Source organism: Anser anser, assembly GCF_964211835.1.
Source record: "Anser anser genome assembly, chromosome: 21".
Lineage (NCBI taxonomy): Eukaryota > Metazoa > Chordata > Aves > Anseriformes > Anatidae > Anser > Anser anser.
Window position 1 is genome coordinate 7,869,754 of NC_139742.1, and position 17,676 is coordinate 7,887,429.

General features: G+C 54.7%; 2 protein-coding genes across 8 annotated transcripts in view; one reads left to right on the forward strand and one right to left on the reverse strand.

Moving 5' to 3' along the window:
• The first annotated feature begins 286 nt into the window (after nt 1-286).
• On the forward strand, nt 287-1,752 carry PRRT1B (proline rich transmembrane protein 1B). Its single transcript, XM_083807198.1, has 3 exons — nt 287-579; nt 682-816; nt 917-1,752. Exons 1-3 carry the CDS (start codon nt 316-318, stop codon nt 1,061-1,063), a joined length of 546 nt encoding a protein of 181 aa, XP_083663324.1. The 5' UTR covers nt 287-315; the 3' UTR covers nt 1,064-1,752.
• An 820-nt stretch (nt 1,753-2,572) lies between these two features.
• The window catches only part of RAPGEF1 (Rap guanine nucleotide exchange factor 1), a 90,047-nt gene continuing 74,943 nt past the window's right edge, over nt 2,573-17,676 (reverse strand). For all 7 annotated transcript variants that reach the window (XM_083807170.1, XM_083807165.1, XM_083807166.1 and 4 more), the window contains 13 exons: nt 17,530-17,618; nt 16,066-16,177; nt 14,441-14,516; nt 11,298-11,386; nt 9,878-9,966; nt 9,321-9,506; nt 9,078-9,162; nt 8,766-8,860; nt 8,219-8,297; nt 7,974-8,075; nt 7,420-7,517; nt 6,240-6,368; nt 2,573-5,726 (listed from right to left, as the gene is read on the reverse strand). In XM_083807170.1, the coding sequence (XP_083663296.1) occupies nt 5,576-5,726; nt 6,240-6,368; nt 7,420-7,517; nt 7,974-8,075; nt 8,219-8,297; nt 8,766-8,860; nt 9,078-9,162; nt 9,321-9,506; nt 9,878-9,966; nt 11,298-11,386; nt 14,441-14,516; nt 16,066-16,177; nt 17,530-17,618 (1,380 nt within the window). In that variant the 3' untranslated portion in view covers nt 2,573-5,575. The remainder of the gene's footprint in view (nt 5,727-6,239; nt 6,369-7,419; nt 7,518-7,973; nt 8,076-8,218; nt 8,298-8,765; nt 8,861-9,077; nt 9,163-9,320; nt 9,507-9,877; nt 9,967-11,297; nt 11,387-14,440; nt 14,517-16,065; nt 16,178-17,529; nt 17,619-17,676) is intronic.

Below are 17,676 nucleotides of genomic sequence, written 5' to 3' on the forward strand. Positions count from 1 at the left end.
GGGGGGCACGGGGTGCGCGCGGGGGGGGGGGGGGAGCGGCGCGTGCCCGCGAGCTGCGCGTGCACGCCATGGGCGCGGGCACGGCCCCCGTGCGGGGCGGGAGGGGGGCGCGGGGCGCAGAGCAACGGGAGGGGGGGGCGGCCCCGGCCCCGGCCCCGGCCCCGGCCCCGGCCCCGGCCCCGCTCCCGGCCCGGTCAATGATTAACGCCGGCGGGGCCCCATCGCGGGGCGGGCCCCGGCTGCCTCCAGGTGCGGGCCCGGGGGCGGCGGGGCGCGGGGCCGGGGCCGCCCGCGGTGCCCCTGAGCGCCCCCCGCATGGAGGCCGGGGCCGGGGCCGAGGCCGGGGCCGGGGCCGGGCCCCCCCCGGGAGCGGAGCGGGGCCCCCGGGCGGTGGCGGCGCCCAGCAGCGGCCCCGCGGCCTTCGAGGGGGAGCCGCCGCCCTACTCGCCGCCCGACCCCCGCAGCGCCCACCTGCTCTGCCCGCCCTTCGCGCCCGCCTTCGCCCCGCAGCCTTCCGGCGCCTTCCAGCCCGGCCTCGGGCCCTGCCCGCAGCCCGGCGCTCCCCTGCCCTTCATCCTCGTACGCAGCCGGGCCCCGGCACCCACCTGCCCGTACCCCACCCCCTGGGGGAGGGTCCGACCCCGGCGGGTGCCCCCCTGACGCCCCCGTTTTGCCTTCCAGTTCGAGCCGCGGCCCAGCCCCGCGCCGCCCGCCGCCAGCCAGCAGCCGCCCAAGGACTACCTGGTGGAGTCGGTGCTGGTGACCGTCTTCTGCTGCCTGCTCACCGGCGTCGTCGCGCTCGTCTACTCCCACGAGGTAAGGGTGGCACAGGGTGGCACAGGGTGGCTCACCCCAAACCCAGCCGCCGTCCCCGCGGGGCCCCCGCTGACCTCCCGCTTCCTTCCCCCCGTGCCAGACCCGCGCCGCGCTGAGCCGTGGGGACGTGGCCCAGGCCAAGGTGGCGTCCAGGAAGGCCCAGTCGCTGGTGCTCTTCAGCCTGCTCTTCGGCCTCTTCGCCTCCTTCAGCTGGGTCGTCTACGTCCTGGTGGCCCTCTACCTATGACAGGGCCCCGAGCCTCAGCGGCACGCAGCGTGCCGGGGGCTCCTTGCAGCCTGGGGGGCTCCGGGCGGACGGAGCGGCCGCAGCCCCTGTGTGGCATTGCCAGGGCTGCTGCGGGAGGAGGGTGACGACCGGGAGGAAGGGGACAACCGGGCGCCATCAGGAATTGTCCTGCCGAGGCAGCACCAGCGCTCGCTGGCTTCCAGGAGGCCACAGGCCAGGCAGGACGGACGCGGACCGAGGCGATGCTGGCGCCGAGCCCTGCCTGAGCTGGCAAGGAGCTGTGCTGGCCCCGCTGCACCGCACGCGGGATCGGTCTCTGCAGCAGGTATTGAGTCCCGTGGCTGGGACCGTCCCTTGGAGGAGCAAAATACCCGGTAGCAGCAGCCCAGCTCAGGGACGCAGCAGGAGGCGCACGCTGGATGCTTGGCAGGGGGAGCACCTCGCGGGATTGGGGCTGGAAAGGGAGTAAACGGCCAAGAAGTTAACGAAAGGCCAAAGCGTGCGACTGCTCCGCATGGGCAGCTGCTGCTCTCGGCGTCCAAGTGCACCCTCCCCCTGCCAGTAATTAATAATGTGAGAAAATACAAAAATACTATTTTAGCTTTTATGATCATTCTGCACACGTAACTATGCTGTATCGCCACCTTCTTGCTGCTTCCAGTTTTAAATAAAATACAGGCATAGCCAGAGCTTCTGTTTTCTATGCACACCACAGACCCTTCTTGACCGTGGCTTTAGTCCCCAAAATTTAGTGCAAACCCTTCTGTGATCGCTCAACCTGGGATTTCCCCCAAAAGCAGCCGCTCCCTGAGCCAGGCAGGTGGGAAGCAGCCGAGAGCTGTTCAGAGCAGGAGCCCCCAGCCCATCACTGTTCTGGGGGGGCCACCTGGGCTGGGAGCGAGCTCAGCAGCTACCGAGCTGCTTATAATCACAAAACCAGCTGGAGAATTCAGGGTCGCAGCGTGACGCTGCTGGGGACGGGGACCCCAAAACCTGGCCGGGGTCACGGAGCCTGCAGCCCCCGCAGGTGCAGCTGGGACCAGGCCCCAGGTGCCGGGGGGCCCCTGTGAGGCGCAGGCGTTGTGTGCTCGCTCGGTGTCTGGGCATCCTCCTCCCGAGCCGGCGGATGCCGATTATTTCCAGAGGAATTTTGAACCCCGTCCAGGCCTGAAATAGCGCGGGAGTGTGTGTGGCCGCCCAGGCAGCCGCGGGGGTTATTTATAGCCGTGGGCAGTCAGCGCGAGGCGGTTGTGCTGGCGGGGCTGTGCCATGCGTTGTGGGGAAAGGAGACACCCCCAGTCCCGACAGCGGGCACATCGGTGCCCGGAGGGTGATGGGAGCAGGCGTCCCCCTGAGTTGTGCCAGGGTTGGGCTTTTGTTGGGGCGAGAGCAGCTCGCTGGGAGGTAAGGAAGTGATTTACAGGGGAAACTTAAAAGCAAAAAGGGCCAACAGCAGGGGAAAACCCGGGGGGGGACATGAGAAAACATGAGGCCACACCAGCTCAAGAAGCGGATTTGATTGTCACTTTAATCCACAGACTGCTGCATGCACTGTAAACAGGATCATTAGGCAGGTTTGTTACTGGTGTTTATTTGTCTTTAATATAAAAGTTACAGGTTTGAAATGTCTGCGGGACGATGCCACCATCAGGACCGGGTTAGTGGTAACCATATAATACAGCCTAACAGCTGGGGATGGTGGGAGAGGCTGGGGGCAGTGCGGGGCGCTGGGCACCGCTTCTCCCCCTCCCTGCCCAGCGAGGAGACCGAGACCCCCCTGCTGCCCCCCGAGGGAGGCGAGGGGCTCGCAGCGGCTGCCCACCAGACGTGGCCGCGCTCAGAGCTTTTCGCTGGCCGAGGAGCTGCGGCCGTGCGCGCCTCGTGCCTCCCGTCCCCACGCCGTGAGCTGAGCCCCTGCTGCCGGGGGCTGGCTGGGAGCGGGGGGCTCTCGGCTCCGCACGCAGGGCGAGAACTGAAAGCAGCTCACACACAGCGAGGGAGAGCGGAGCAGCCACGGGATGGGGGCCGCGGACCAGCTGCACCCGACGGCTGCCCCCGGGCCTCCTTGGCAGCGGGGGCATCGAGCCCACGCCACGCTGCGCCTCCCCACACAGCCCCGGCACACGGGGAACTGAACCGATGGGGGTGTGTTTTAGTGCTATCACCGCACACGATACTCCTAGGAACAGCCTAAGCTACAGCACACAGCGGTGGTAGTGACGTGTTCAGAGCCAGCAGAGCCCTGTGCCAGCCAGAGATCGGATTTTTGCCTTGTCACAGTCTCGTCATGATGTTTTTTTAAAATCTTATTTACAAAGCAAAACCAAAGTACTACGTCCTGCTTCAAAGGCTGCGACGCCTTCAGGGGTTGCAAAGCCTTGACCAGACATGGCATGCAGCTCCAAGGCTGGTAGTGCCATAAAATAAAATAAAATAAAAAGCTTTTGAAGTGTTCTGACTCAGGTGTCGTGTTTGGCACAGCGAGAGCCCTGCTCCTCCCGCTCTGGGGACTGCGAGGGCACGAACGGGGAGGGGGGGGAAAACACTTGCGAATTTTGCTCTGCTCTCACAACCAGACTGCAAAGCCGATGCGGACGCACAAAGTGGACGTGTGCTTCAAGGCGCCGTGTCTTGCTCTTGCCAACGCTCCCACGGGGCTGCCGACGTCGATGCAGGTGTCTTGGTTCGGATCCCACCACGGGTGTCTCGGAGGCCACTGCAGCAGCTTGGGCAGCGCGAGGCCATGCGCCGGGAGCCCGCTGCCTGCAGCTTCGGGGAAGCGATCGAGCTGGCCACGGTCCTGTGGATGGGGTAACGCCGCCGTCGCTCCCTGCTGCAGGCTGGCAGCTGGAGCCAGCACGTCCAGGGAGCCGCGAAGGCTTTGCAATCTGCAGGAGGAAGTGCTCGCACCTCTGATTCACCCAGAATAAACAGAGGCTTAGCAAACATTGACCTGCTATTGAGAAACAAATCAAGGATGCTCTGCAAAACATCCTGTATGAGCCACTGCTCTAAAACTGCAGGATTTTGTCAGACGAACTCTTAAAAACCTGTGACCACATGACATGGGTCTGAAAAAGGCCTTGCAAGGCTGATAAAATCTACAGCATATGCTCAAAACCAGGACCCACGCTGTAAACAACCGAATGAGGACAGAAAGGAGGGAGGGGAAAGGGCCCAGCTGGGGCTGCACTGGCAAGGACACCCTGGGAGAGGGGACACGGAGGGGCCAGGAGGGGCTGAATAAGGCACACCGGACAGACAGACAGACAGACAGACAGCCGGGTCACGCTGGGCGGGCAGTGCTAACCCCTCTCCTGTGCCGGGCAGGGCTGGGGACAGGGCCTGGCTGTGGCTGCTTCCAGAGCGCGGGTCGCGGAGCACAGCACCGGGGCTATCCGGGCGGGGAACCCCCCGAGAAAAAATTTGGCAACAACGAGAGGAGAGGAGAGGAGCGAGGCGGTGGGGCCGGGGGCTCGGCTCCTTCCCTGCTGGCTGCCACCACCCCAGAGGTGACCCCGGCTCCTCTGCCCGCTGCCTGCCTCCAGCCCCACGGCCGGCCCCGAGCCTCCTTCCTTCCTTCCAGTACTTGAACGCCGTTGTCACTGGGTGGGAGTTTTACACGTAATGTTTTGCACTTTTTCTTCCTTTTTCCTATAAACCCATGGGTTTTCAGACATGCATCAAAAAAAAAATTCATCAATGGATTCTAAATACTAATATTTACAGTCGTATACTACAGAATTTACTGTGCAAAAGCTAGTACCATCACTAAAGATACAGGTCCACAGATGTGTGAACCGCGGTACCTCGGGAAGTCTCTGGTTCAGGGTTCGGAGGGATTACCGTTGCTTAAATAATGAGATCTGAGAGGAGGAGGGGGGGGTACGGTGACTGGAGACGGCGGGTCCCTGCCCACGTTTTCAGTGCCTCTTCTGTATCTACAACCGGTGCCTTCCTCCCAGAAAGGAGGCGAGAGAGATCTGGGGTAAACCGAAGACCCCTGTAAACAAAAGCAAGCTCTCCGAAAGCAGAGCTCCCCTGGCAGACAGCGGAGGCTCTTCCATCCTCGTCTCCTAGGGATAAACACGTTGCGAGGTGGCGTCATGGGCGAGACTCAAAACCTCGCCTTCCACGGCCGCTTGCGCTGCCGCGACCGGCCCGTGGGCGCCGAGCTCTTGCCAGTTCCTCCACGGGTGAAACCAAAAGCCCAGGTATCTCCGAACACCACCCGTAACACACTTTGCCTGGGACCCTCCTTCCATGAAGCTCTCTCCTCGGGGTTAAAGCTGCTTGATGGCACAGAGGGACGGGAGGAGAAGGAAGGCGAGTGCAGCGAGCGCTGGCTGATCTCTGCCCTCAGCGGCCCGACACTCGCACGCCCAGCGATCGCTGCCAGCCGGGAGGGAGGGTGCGTCACCCAGTAACAGGTACAAATACTGAACTCCAGTCTCATAGCTGCCCTCTGCGCATCTGCCGAGCAATTCTCCTCGCTCGCACAGCCCCCTCCTCCTAGGTTTTCTCTTCTCTGTCCGTTTTCCGCCTCGTGATGTTCCGAGGTTTGATTTTGAGGGACAGTTCCCACAGGGCCTCTTCCGCCAGGTGGTCGCTGAAGTCGTTGAAGAAGGACACGATGTCGTCGTTCCTTTTGATGTCGTAATGTCTGCAGGACACGGAGAAAGGCTGCAGTTAACCACGGGGCTGCCGGGGACCTCCCCCAGCCCGGAGCCACCCCCACCCTGCTCTAGCACAGACCCAGCACTGCCGTCTGCATCGCCTGAGCCCACTGCTTGTGGCAGGGGTGTGACACGGAGAAGGGAAGAAACATCTTGCTCGCTGATGAAGTGGGAAAAAAGACCCTACCACTGAAAATGGCAGTTGGATCTGCTGTGAGACGCCATTTAGGAAAACCCTTCGTAACCCGGAGAAGAACCGGCCACGGCAGAACCCGGAGCAGGAACTGTTGTGCGAAAAGGGAGAGAGCAGGAACTACGCTGCTACACTGGGTCTCAAAGGAAAAACGCCACCACACCTTTGTGGCTGTATCTAACCCAGGGAGGGAAGGAGACCATGACCAGAGCCGTGTCACTGCCAGGTCTCCCTGCAGCACGACGCCTCCACCACAACCACCCGCAGCAGTGCCCCCGGCCAGCTCCGCTCCCCCCGCTGCACTTACACTTGCTGGAAGCACCTCATGCTGTCCAGGATGTTAAACTGCTGCCAGCGCTTGGAGAAGTTTACTTTGCTGTCAATGTAATCTGGGTTTCCCAGATGAACAAAGGTCAGGTCCTGCAGAATCAGGCCTCTGAAAGAGAGAAAGGGGCAGCGGGCCAGGGATTAGGCAAACAAGTAGAGGTGTTTGTCACACACGGGCAGGAGAGCGGCCAAAAGCAGCCCCACACCACCTAACTACCTCCTCCAGCTGCTGCCGGCAGCATTGCAATTCTGAACTAGAGGGAGAAGTCTTCCCAGCAGCAGACATGAAGGTGTTCAGGCGCTAAGCACCCTTCATCACATGCACAGCTGAGAGCAAGAGGGTCTGTGCTCCCTCCTCTCCTGCCTCCTCTGCATCCCTCCTGTGGTCCCCAGACAGACGAGAAGCCGCGTGTGTGCACGACGTCTTCCTACAGGACTTTTATGATGGGAGAAAGCAGGACCAGAAATTTTACCGGCATAAACACAGAGCAAATCTGAGATCTGTATCAGAGGGCCCTTACGGAGAAGGGCAAGGGCTTCAAGCCTTCCTCTAGAAACAGGACGAAGCAGCCTGTGTTTGACAAGGAAGCTTCCTAATTTACCAGCTCTTAAGTCATCAGAATCAGAGCGGTTGTAGAGGAGCAAGAAGCAGCTTGAAGCTGTGGGATCCATTTCTCCTCACTGGAAAATTTATTTTACAGTGCACAAGCCCCAAAGATCTATACTTGAAAGGTTCCAGCTAAAGATCCAGCCACTCGGTCTTTCCTTTGCCACAGTCAAATCACCTTTACAAAAAGAAAGCTGAGACACAGAGTGAAGCATCTGAAACAGCAGCAGGTGGTCTGAGCTTTGACTGATGGTTACACAAGGGAATGAGATGTTTGGTGTTGACTGGCTGGAGAAATCCAGCCATGCTGTACCAGGAATGCAGTGTCACAGGGTGGAGGAGGAGCCGTGCCAGGGGCTGTCACCTCGCTCTTCCCTGCTAGGGGACACATTGCTTAGAGTGGGCACATGGGTCTGACGGGGCACACTGATGGGTTATTTTACATGTAGGGCAAGAGATGAGCGCTGAGCTGAGCAGAAGCTGCTGAGAAATTGTTGAAGGAACCACTTGAACGTGCAGAAGGAAGAGCAGAGGAAAGGAACGACCAACTCACAGGTAAGGTATGCAGGGAGGCTCCACATCAGCCAGAGCTGCTCGGTAGGCTCGGAAGGACGAGGAGCTGTCGATCAGCGTGCAGTACTCAGCCAGGCCCTAGCAGAACACAAAGCCCCCGGTCACTGCTGCAAACCCATCTTCTTTGTAACCTCTCCCCCAGGGCGGTAAGGCCGTCCTGCAAACACCTCGGGTGGATCTGCTCAGCCTGCCCCTTGCTGTGCACACTCAGAACTTTGTTGCCTGCAGCTTCACCAAGCCTTCGATTTGCAGGGAGGAAGCAGGCGACTGTTCTCGCAGCCTGTGACAGCGCTGGCACTTCGGCAGCTGTCAGAAAGCCCAGCAGCACTACAGGCTTCCAGCACAGACTATTTGGTTTATGTGACAATTTCCTACTCTTTTCCCACTGTGGCATTATTTCCACTGGAGAGCATTCATCCACCATCCGTCCACCCTGGGATGTCTCTGAGCTCTTAAAACCCACCCGGCTGTTTCATACTGCAACCACAGTTAGCTTTTTTCCCCCTAAAGAAGAGAGCCCGTGCTGTTCCCCACCTCTGAGGTTTGTTTCTGCCACTCCAGCCTTCGGATGGGTGCAGAATCCAGTGCAGAAAGAATTGCCAGATAGGAATTAAAATTATTCAGCTTTCGTAAGTGCTGTGAAGAGGGAGAACATACCAGTTACTCCAGAAATCTGGGAAGCCCTAGAGCATCAAACAGCTCTACCAACTGTCATGTCCCACTCTCCTGCTCCTTTAACGAACAGCGTGTGTGATGCATAGCAAGAAACAAGCTGATACCTTCATAATCTTTATAAATTTAAGGAGCAGCCTCTCTCGGTCTTGGGCTTTCTCTTGTAGCATTATTATTGAACGGACCCTGGAAAAACAGACAGAAAACAACAAAGATAAACCCATTTCAGCAGATCTCAGATTTCTTGCTGTTTCATTTACAAAACTAAACAATTACTAAAACTAATAAGGATGGACCAACAGTATTAAAAAGTCTGTGGCATCTCCAACTTAAATGGAGCACTCTAATTCACAACAAAGACAGAATAATTCCAAGGATGAGAACAACGATTCTTCACAGAGTGCATTCATTTGCAATGTTCGTTTGAAGAGCTCAATACTGACAATAATTCCTTCAGGTTACAGTGCCTTCCAAAACCCTCATGATTTTGTTTCTCTTGTGCTCTGGGGTCTCTGAGAGCCTGGCATCTATTTCCAGGCCAAAAACATGTACGTGATCCCACTTAAGGGAACCCAACTCTGCAAGCATTGCCTTGAACTCTAGGACACTGGAGGCTAAGCACAACTCGTGCCTTGGTTGCCCTGAGCTCCTTACCAGTAGGACATGTTATTAAAGTGCTCTGTGAACTGCGTCAGGTTGGGGCTCTTCTCTTCATTTTGCTCTTTTGCCCAGAGCAAAACTTCTGGTATCTGCCAAGGAAGAAAAACAGAGGGGTGGGAAAATACCACACATTAGCACGGGATTTCTTTCTTAAAATTCCCAGTCACAGCCTCTGTTCAGTCTTTTGCCGACACGAGTTCAGCTGTCTCCTACAATGCAACAGGTGTGCTGGGAATAGCAGAGATTGCAGAGATTGTTTGTGTTCAAATCCCTCCCTCTGCCCTCACCCCATCCTCATCTCCGTACCTCAATTTTATAGAAGAGTTCAGCGTCTAGCAGGGTCAGCTGCTCAGCTATCTCGTGACTGTGGAAATCATGCAGGGTCCCCGGCCTGTAGGAGAGAAGGATGAAAAATAAAGGATAAGAAAATGTGACCTGATTTCTTCCCTTTCTTATATTTTGGACTGAGAATAAACGTTGTGTCCACAACGAAGGGACACCTCGTCTCTCAGAAAGAACCAAAATATGGTTATGCGCATGCTTCCTCACCTGGCTGCTACCCCACGGGCTGCAAGAGGTTTGGTGGAATTGGCAAATCTCAGCATTTTCTTCTGATCTACTTTATCGAGGATATTTTTGCGTAACACTCTGGCAAGGCTCAGCTCCCCGTTGCAGACCAGCCGGAACACCAGGTCCATCAGCAGCTTGAGAATTTCCTCTGTCAGCTCCACCAAGCTGCAAGATGGAAAACCCAGGGAAGGCATCAGTGCTACGTCTGCGAGGTACAGAATTTGTGTCTGTGCAGAGTCTCCTTGTTCCTTCCCACAAGCAGAACTGAGTGACTGAAATTCCTCCCCTTCCCAGCTCTTCCTTTCTTGGAGATTCCCCTTTCAATGGTTATTTTAAAATCCTTGACCCAGACAGGACATACCCAACAAGAGGGTTCCCTGCGTATACTATGGGTATCTTGTTGGCAGGGGTAGGGGATTTCAGCTGTCATCATATATGGGGTTTAAAACACACAAACACATATATTTTTAACTGGTAGGCTTATGTATGGCTACTGACCATTCATCTCCCACCCCAAAATGAAGGCGGCAACTCACCACAGCTCATCCACCACTCTCACCAGCACGAAGAAGGTGTTCTTACTGACGCGCTTCTTGAACGTGTCTGGAAAGTGGCAAAACTTCTCATATGTGGGGTGCAAATTAAAGAATCAACTTCTTGTAGTCAGAGCAGCATCAGCACAATGAACAGCTGCCCTGAGGAACACCAGAACAGATACTGCTCGGTCTTGACTGAAATTGGTGTTCAGTTTCTAGGAGATAAGGGACACCAATCTGGCTCTAATTAGCACGGTATTAATCTGCCCCCCCAGCTGCAGGTAGCAGGGATGTGAGGAGGTACTTAGGTCCCGCAGGATTGGTGCTCACGGAGCAGGTGTACCCTCAGACCCTAATCTCTAAGGTGGAAGTTAATGAGCAGCACTGCTCCGCTGTCATCTCCCCCGCGGGTCTGAGACATCTGCTCTGACAACAGCTCTCAGATGTCACCTCTGCCTCTCTCACTGCCCAATTTGCTGCAAGGGAAAGAGCAGCGAGGGAGACAGCAGAGGTTGAAAGAGCTTCCACCAGGTGCACAAAGGCAGAGAGAAACAGGGTGCCAGTAAGTCAAATATCAAGAAGGGCCTGCAGGAGCGACCCAGCCAACATGTTCACTGACACCTGCTCTCCAATGAGATTTTGCTGCGTCCTCGGCAGCACTGATCCCAGCAGGAGCCCGGGGAGCAGCGGCTCTGCTGCAGATGGCAGTGATGAGCCGTGACTTAGGACAGGGTGACGTCAGGCTCCCTTTGACCTGGGCGTACAGGAGCAAAGCCCACGAGGTCTTTGCACTGCCTGAACCGAGCCACTGAGCCATGCAGCTGACGGCAAAGGGAGCCACGAGGACAGAGCCAAGCGGAAGGAACCACAGGCAGGGGGCTCAGCAAGAAGCCTTCCCCATGCCCTGCCAGAAACACAAACGCTCACGCTGCCGCGTACGAGCCCTGGCCTCGTCAGCACTTACAAGCTCAGCTCAGAGCTGGGATGCTAAGAGGACGTTATCTTCTGTGCTGCATTTCTTGTAGCAAGAGGGAAAACGTGTCTTGGCAGCGTTAACCTACACCTGCCCAAGCAGGCAATCCCCACAGCCTGTCTGGAAGACAGAACACGATCCCCATTCTACAAACAAGATGTCCCAAACAAAAGAGCTCTTCCCCAGTTCCGTACGGAAAATCTGAACTGCTCCTCTCCCCCGCCAGGGCCTCCTGGCGACTATGGTCGGGTGCAGTGCTCCACTCCTCGTGGACGTGCCCTGCAGCATCTCCCACCTGCAGGTTGCAGATATGGAGGGAGTCCTGCCTGGGGCACCCAGGGCAAGCACATTACCGACCACATCCTCCAAACTTGTCACCAGCTCCCTCCATGATGCTCATGCTGCTCAGCTCTGGTCCCTGGGGCGAACTGCCTTTCATGCAAAAGGATATCTGTACTGCAGCTTCTTGATGAGCTCTTCAGGGGTAATAAATGTCCTGTACGTAGTCAGAAAGGCTTCACAGTACAGCACCAGATCTATGGAGAGAGACAAGGAAGCCTCAGTCAAACGTGCTTTCAGAAAAGTAAGCTTTGTATGAGGTTGAATCCAGTCTTGCAGAAAGAGGACACAGACACGGGCACATTTTGACCAGAATTCACTTCACAGAGAAGCTGTGCTGTTGTTTCTTACCAGCAGATGGACCCTAAGGCACAAGAGCAGAAGTGAAACTGCCCCGTTCCCCCTGGCCTGGCTCCCATCTGCAGCGCTACCATTTGCTTTCTAGCTTGTGTGACCACCAAAGGGGCTGGTGGAAAACACCTGCTTGTGGGACAGGAACTTTGAATAACAGGGCTAATTAAAATGTGCTGACAATGCCGGGGATACTTTAAAGAGAAGATGTGATGATGAGAGGCGGGTGCCCTTACTGCTCAGGCAGCAGAGAGCCCTGCAGATGAACGTGGTCACTCTTCCCTCATGATCAGGATTTTTTTTTGATATGTTTTGATACGTTATGTGTTTCGATATGATGATATGGTGCTGCAGACCCTCTGCCCTTGCTGTGTTCTAGGAAACCTGCCCCAGGACAGTGTAAATATGAATTATTTTCATCCAAAAGAGTATATTGCACTGCAAAAACTGACCATGACCTGCCATGACACAAACACCGACACGGTGCATGCTGCCAACTTCTGTTTATTGATCTGCAGCGGTGGGTGCTGCAGGCCCCAGAACCACAAAGCTCTGGCTGCTGGCACAGAGGATGGCATCTGAAAAAGCAGGAACCTCAAAAGGAACAGATTTCAGGCCAGGACTGCAGCACACTCGCAGCCTAGGCAAGGCTTGGCCACCGAGGGCAGCAGTGGTCGTACTGGAAGTTTCCTAGCCCCGCTATAAAACCTCTCGGCGCTGCAGTCAGCATCTGCAGCGCGATGGCACGCTGCCCTTGCCTGGCCCGCTGCAACTGCTGGCAGAGGCTCGTTAGCACCGACGGGAGAAAAAGCTCCTGCCGTGCCTGCTCGGGCCTGGCCCTACACGCAGAGCTGGCTGCAGGCAGGATGAGGAGCACCCCACACCCTGTGCCGTAACACCAACCCTTTGTGCGGGGAGGGTGGGAAAAAGCAGGGATCGGTGCGAGAGCCGTGCCTCTCCTCTACCTGCAGTGTTTCTCTTGGCAGCAGCCTCGTGGAGAGGCTTCTTCCTCCTGCTCCTAAATCAGCGCGCGCTGCTGGCTCTTGGCTAATGACAATCAGACGTCAGCTCTAAAGCTGGAGGCTGGGTGGTCACGGCGGGGTGAGCCCCAGGCTGTGTCCAGCTGTAATCCTGCACTCGCGGCAAGCGCACGTGGCTGCGAGCACTTAACTGACCGTGGATTTTGCTCGTAAAGATCCCCAGTTCTCCTTTTATCCCTTATTCCATTTAGCTCCTTTAGAGAAGTCAGACGGACAAGAAGCATCATGCAACAGGGCGTGGAGTTACGTTTATTCTGGGCTCCCATCTGCCCAAAAGGCGATGTGAGGTAATACAGCTGGTCTGCGCTGGCACTCGGAGCTGCCAAGAAATTCATCTTTAAAGGAAAGCCTCTTAACTATACCCCTCTGTGCCGTTTGGCTGATTGATTTACAAGCCCTGAATTCTTCTCATTGTAAGCTTAATTCATTAACCCTCTCAGTCACCCAAACACTGGGTTAGCATAGCACAAATTCCTCCGTGCTCCATTCAGATCAGCGGCTTGGCAGAGCGTGTCAGGCTAAGCTCTGTGACTATTCTGAGACATGCACCGCGCAGATCCCCCTCCGCCCATCCGCTCTCCCTGGCCGTGCTGCTGTGTATTTCAAATCCTGCTCTGGTTTTCCCCAGTCTTGAGAGGTTCTCCAGAGCTTTCACCTCACTGCTTGCAGCCTCCCGTGAGCTCCCCATTTGTGAGCTGGTGCTCTAACACACACGCCTTTATCAAGCATCTGTCTTTAAGAGGGAAATTCTTCCAACATGATGCTTGTTTCGGAGAATAGCAAGAGTAAATCAGAGATTCCCTATTCCAGTTTCAGCTTTTCCATAAGGGGTATTTCCACCATCTCATTTCGACGTATATTTTTTTACATATACATACCTAAACACAGTGCAATGAATTGCCTGCTTTTCTCTAACATGTTCCTATCTCTGGTCCTTTGTGCCTGGATTTGATGCCTGACGTAAACACGGACATATATCTGCCAGGGGAAGGATTTTCTCACTAGCTGAACGGTGCTGGTAAGTAATTGAAAACACCTTATGCTACAGTAAAAAAGCTGCCATTTAAAAATGCACATGAAAGATATTTCCCCTTTGACTATCAAACCTCTAAAATATGAGAGCTGAGTGGTTCAGTGGGTTAGTGCATTTTGCCTCGCATCCCAGGAGATGAGGAGATCAATTCTGGTTAAGGCCATCAGCACAAATGCATTTGGCAGGTTCAGAATCACTCTCTGGAAATGCTGCAAGGGCTGTCTTTGTCACAGCGCTCGGAAAGGAGCTGCTTCGTGTGGGCGGTGACTGGGTTTGGAGAGATAGCGGGGTTTTAACAAATATATAGCTAGGGGTTGCTACCCCCTGCTTCCCGCCCCCATGTCTCACTTCAAGTACTATGAATTCCCTCCCTGAACGGGTCTGGGTGGCCACCAGCAGGCAAGCAGTACAGAGCTGCACTAGGAAGTGAGGCAGCAGGAAAAGGAAGGGTGTCAGTAGCACCTGGATAGCCTGCCCCATGCCCACGGGCACTGCTTCAGACCCAAACCATCTCTCACTTTGATGCAGCACTGTCACCAACTCCACCGCTGCGCCTCGCCTCCCAGATCTGGGCAAGGCTGTAAGGAGTTAACACCAGCCTGCTGTTAAATGGAACGAGCAGGCGCTTATCCAGCTTACCTCCGTTCCACCAAAGCTAAGCACGACAACCCCCGTAACTCAGGGGATCATCAATGCAGTCCTCCCCAGCCTGGCCCAGCTGTGGCAGTCACATCACAACTGCTCACGCTACAGGGACCTGGGAGACCAGCAGCAGGAGCCCACACCAGGCTGAGCTCCTCAGCTTTGCTCTGGTGCATCCACTGTACCTTTCCTGTCGGTCTCTGTCGCATGCACTAACAAAATATCTCCAGATCCACCACGGACGTCTGGCCCGTCATCTCCCTGCAATGAGAACGGAAAGGCGTTACGTGTGGTCCAAGCTCCCTTCGGCCTGGTTCACCACCTCGGGGGTTCAAACTTTGTGCTGACTGGCAGAGCACACAATGTTCCTGGCACCGCTCGCAGCACAAGCTGGGACACGGTCTTAAAGTGTTGGGCTAACCCTGGAGTTTTAGGAAAACATTTGGTGTCCCAGATGAGGATCTGGGCTATCCACGCTCAGGGTCTCTGACTTTGTGAAGTGCAGTGAAAGCTGAACCTTCTGCCCACAGAAGAATGAACCGAAATGTCCCAGACTCCCAAACGCTCCCAGAAGACCATTAATGGAGCAGGAGCTCTGTGTGAACTGTCTCAAAGTGCAGGATCACGGACCACAGCTGCTGTGGGGTGAGAGGTTGTGCGTTCAACTCGCATGCTCCTGGAACATCAAAACCTAGCGAGTTCATTCCCTGATCTGGAACTGTTTGGCTGGAGGTCACCTGAAGCGATCCGATAAGCAGGAGCAGAGAACGGCCCTGCTAACACTTGACCCCTGCCTTCCCACTTTCTGACAACATCTTTCTTTTAGCTACTGCTGTTCACAACTGAAAATATGCAAAACTGATCTGTCACTCAGCCAGGGGTTCCCACGCTGCAGGAGACGGCGCACAGGAGCGGCTCTGTATTGTTTTCAACGTGCAGGCCATAAAGAAAAAAGTTAAGGGCTGACACAAATCTGCTACTCCCAAGCGTTCAGAAATCACAGGTTTAAAAAAAAAAAAAGTTAATGGAAATATTCCTGCAGGGAAAACTGGAGTCATGTCGGGCTTTCTTTATAAAAGTCTGTCATTTTAATACGCAAAGCACTGAAAAAAACACGGATTTACAGTCATGGAGCAGCTATGTCTAAAATGTGAATTTTTCAGGTGACCCTCTGGCAAGATTCAGGAACTACTACTTAAAGAATGACTAATAGCTTCTCACTTTCTCCCCTGCATCTTGGCTCACCAAAGACCACTCCTGAAGTGCCAGTAAATGATAAATCCTTTCTATTTTTCAAGCTAGCCCCCTGACAGTCTGAAAGGTTCAAAAACTTGCATATTCCCTCAAGCTGCACGTCAAAGGCAGCTTGGTTCAAAAGCACAGTGAGCAAAGCTGTCTGGGAGTGCACCCAAGGCTAGAAACAAAGCTATTTCTCCAACACAGAACACTGCTTTGGCTGCTCTTGCGTGCCAGTAATATAATGTCCTGCTCAGGAAATCTGCTAAACGTGCCTCCAGACTGAAAGGGCAATACCACAGACCTGCACCTGGATAAATCGTGCTTCATTTCAGACTGGAACAGGCCGACGACGTGGGAAGGAGCAGACTGGGAAAAGGGCACAGGACGAAGTGGTTCTTAGAAAGCATCTCACACTTTCACAACAGTCTGCACACACAAAGCTGCACACCACTTGTGCTGCAACCTAGTTTTTCCTATCAAATAAAAGCCGATACCTTGCTTGTGCACACAGGGAATCAGATCTCACCGGAATATAAACCAGAGTATGGAAGCACACCCTGCAGGAACCTACCTCTTGCTTCAGCGTTAACCTAGCCATAATTTCACTGTGGTCAATAAGGGAGAGCTCATCTACTTCTTCCTCCAACTGTGACGATTCCAAAGCATCCGGTGACTGCTGCTGCCTGTAAAAACCACAGGCAACAACCATCAGTGCCATCGCCCATCCAAGACAAGAGATGCTGGGTCCAACCCAAGCTCTCAGTGCACAGACCCTCGTTAAGCAGCAGTAAGTACACAGAAAGCCTGGAGGTAAATCTTTTGCAAACAAGACCAAACGTCTAGCTTTAATTCTGTTGCTTTGCTCACCTCTTGAAAAGCAGAAAGACGAACCTTTAGGACCTGAACGCTTACGTGCCTGGATTTCTGGCAGAAAGGATTTTACTATGCCTTGCATGGGTGCACACTTCCACGTCTCCTTAATTCACCACGTTTGTAGTGCACACAAACCTAAGCCCTTCCTCAAATGTATAGAGCCTGAACGTACTCTGCCTGTGTACATCTTTTAGTCAGCTCACAGCCCATTGTGCTGCTACAAGGGGAAATGGCAGGCTTTCGTTTTGCAGGAAGCTTTAGCACTCTGACCCCTTTTTTGGTGTACATTCACAATCCCAGTACTCCTACCCCAAAGGCAGGTACTCTAGCACCTGGACACGTGCTCTTTGTGCTTGGATTCCTAAAGAAATGAAAAAAAGTGCCTGTCCGGAACAGTTTCCCCAGGCACAGGTCAGAATCCAGTGCACCAGTCTGTGCTCTTCCCAGACACCGGGCTTTGCAGAGCACTGCTGCATTGTCTCCTTCACTGCAGGGATTAAAACCCTCAAACCAACTGCAAGAAAATGGGGGAGGGAAGTTGACTATCACACACAAAACAATGCTGTTCTCTATTTTTGCTTTAGAAATGCAACTGAAGAGCAATCTCAAGCAGCAGGGAAGCACTCACTCCACTCCTACTGAAGCCCATCTGTTACAGCCTGCACCTCTTCATTTACATAGACAAATGATAGCTAAGAGCATTAGAAGGGATATAAAGCCTCCTGCTCTGGGGCCTCAGCCAGCCTCTAACTAGCAGCGTTAGGAAGAAATTCCCTTCTGGAAGACGATTTCCCAGCAGCAATACAGACTTTTTTTTTGCACGTTTCCCTGGAAGCAGGAGGGAGCAGCCAGCTCTATGACAGGACTGCCAATTAGATGGACTTGCGATGACGACCACAGGCTGCATTAACCCCTACAGGCTCGCTGAGTTAAGTACTGATACCTTGCCTGGATCCTGCTATCTTGCCTCCTCGGGCAGTAGGATCCTGCCGCTCACCCATTGTAGGAAAAAAATAAAAAGGCTTAAAATCTGGAGGGCTTTGGCATGGTTGAGGGCAGAAGAGGCAGCCACAAGGACTGACTGCCAGAGGGTGGACAAAAAGGATGATGCTCTGTACACCGCGAAGTTGGAAAGCGTGTGCTTTGTGGGATTTGGGCTTACCTTTCAGCACCATCTTTGCCTTCCTTCCCCATGGCACTGCTGTTTGAACCGGAGTCTTTGGAGTGGCCGTCTTTGACAGAGGGAGATTCCTGCAAAGAGAACAGGTTTTTCATCATTGCCTGAGGTCCTACACCACAACTAGGCTTG

Excerpts from the sequence above, each read along its gene's own strand:
- PRRT1B (XM_083807198.1), top strand. The coding sequence starts at position 316 with ATGGAGGCCGGGGCCGGGGCCGAGGCCGGGGCCGGGGCCGGGCCCCCC. Across the intron at positions 580-681 it reads CTCCCCTGCCCTTCATCCTC|TTCGAGCCGCGGCCCAGCCC; the intron begins GTACGCAGCCGG and ends TTTGCCTTCCAG. Across the intron at positions 817-916 it reads CGCTCGTCTACTCCCACGAG|ACCCGCGCCGCGCTGAGCCG; the intron begins GTAAGGGTGGCA and ends CCCCCGTGCCAG.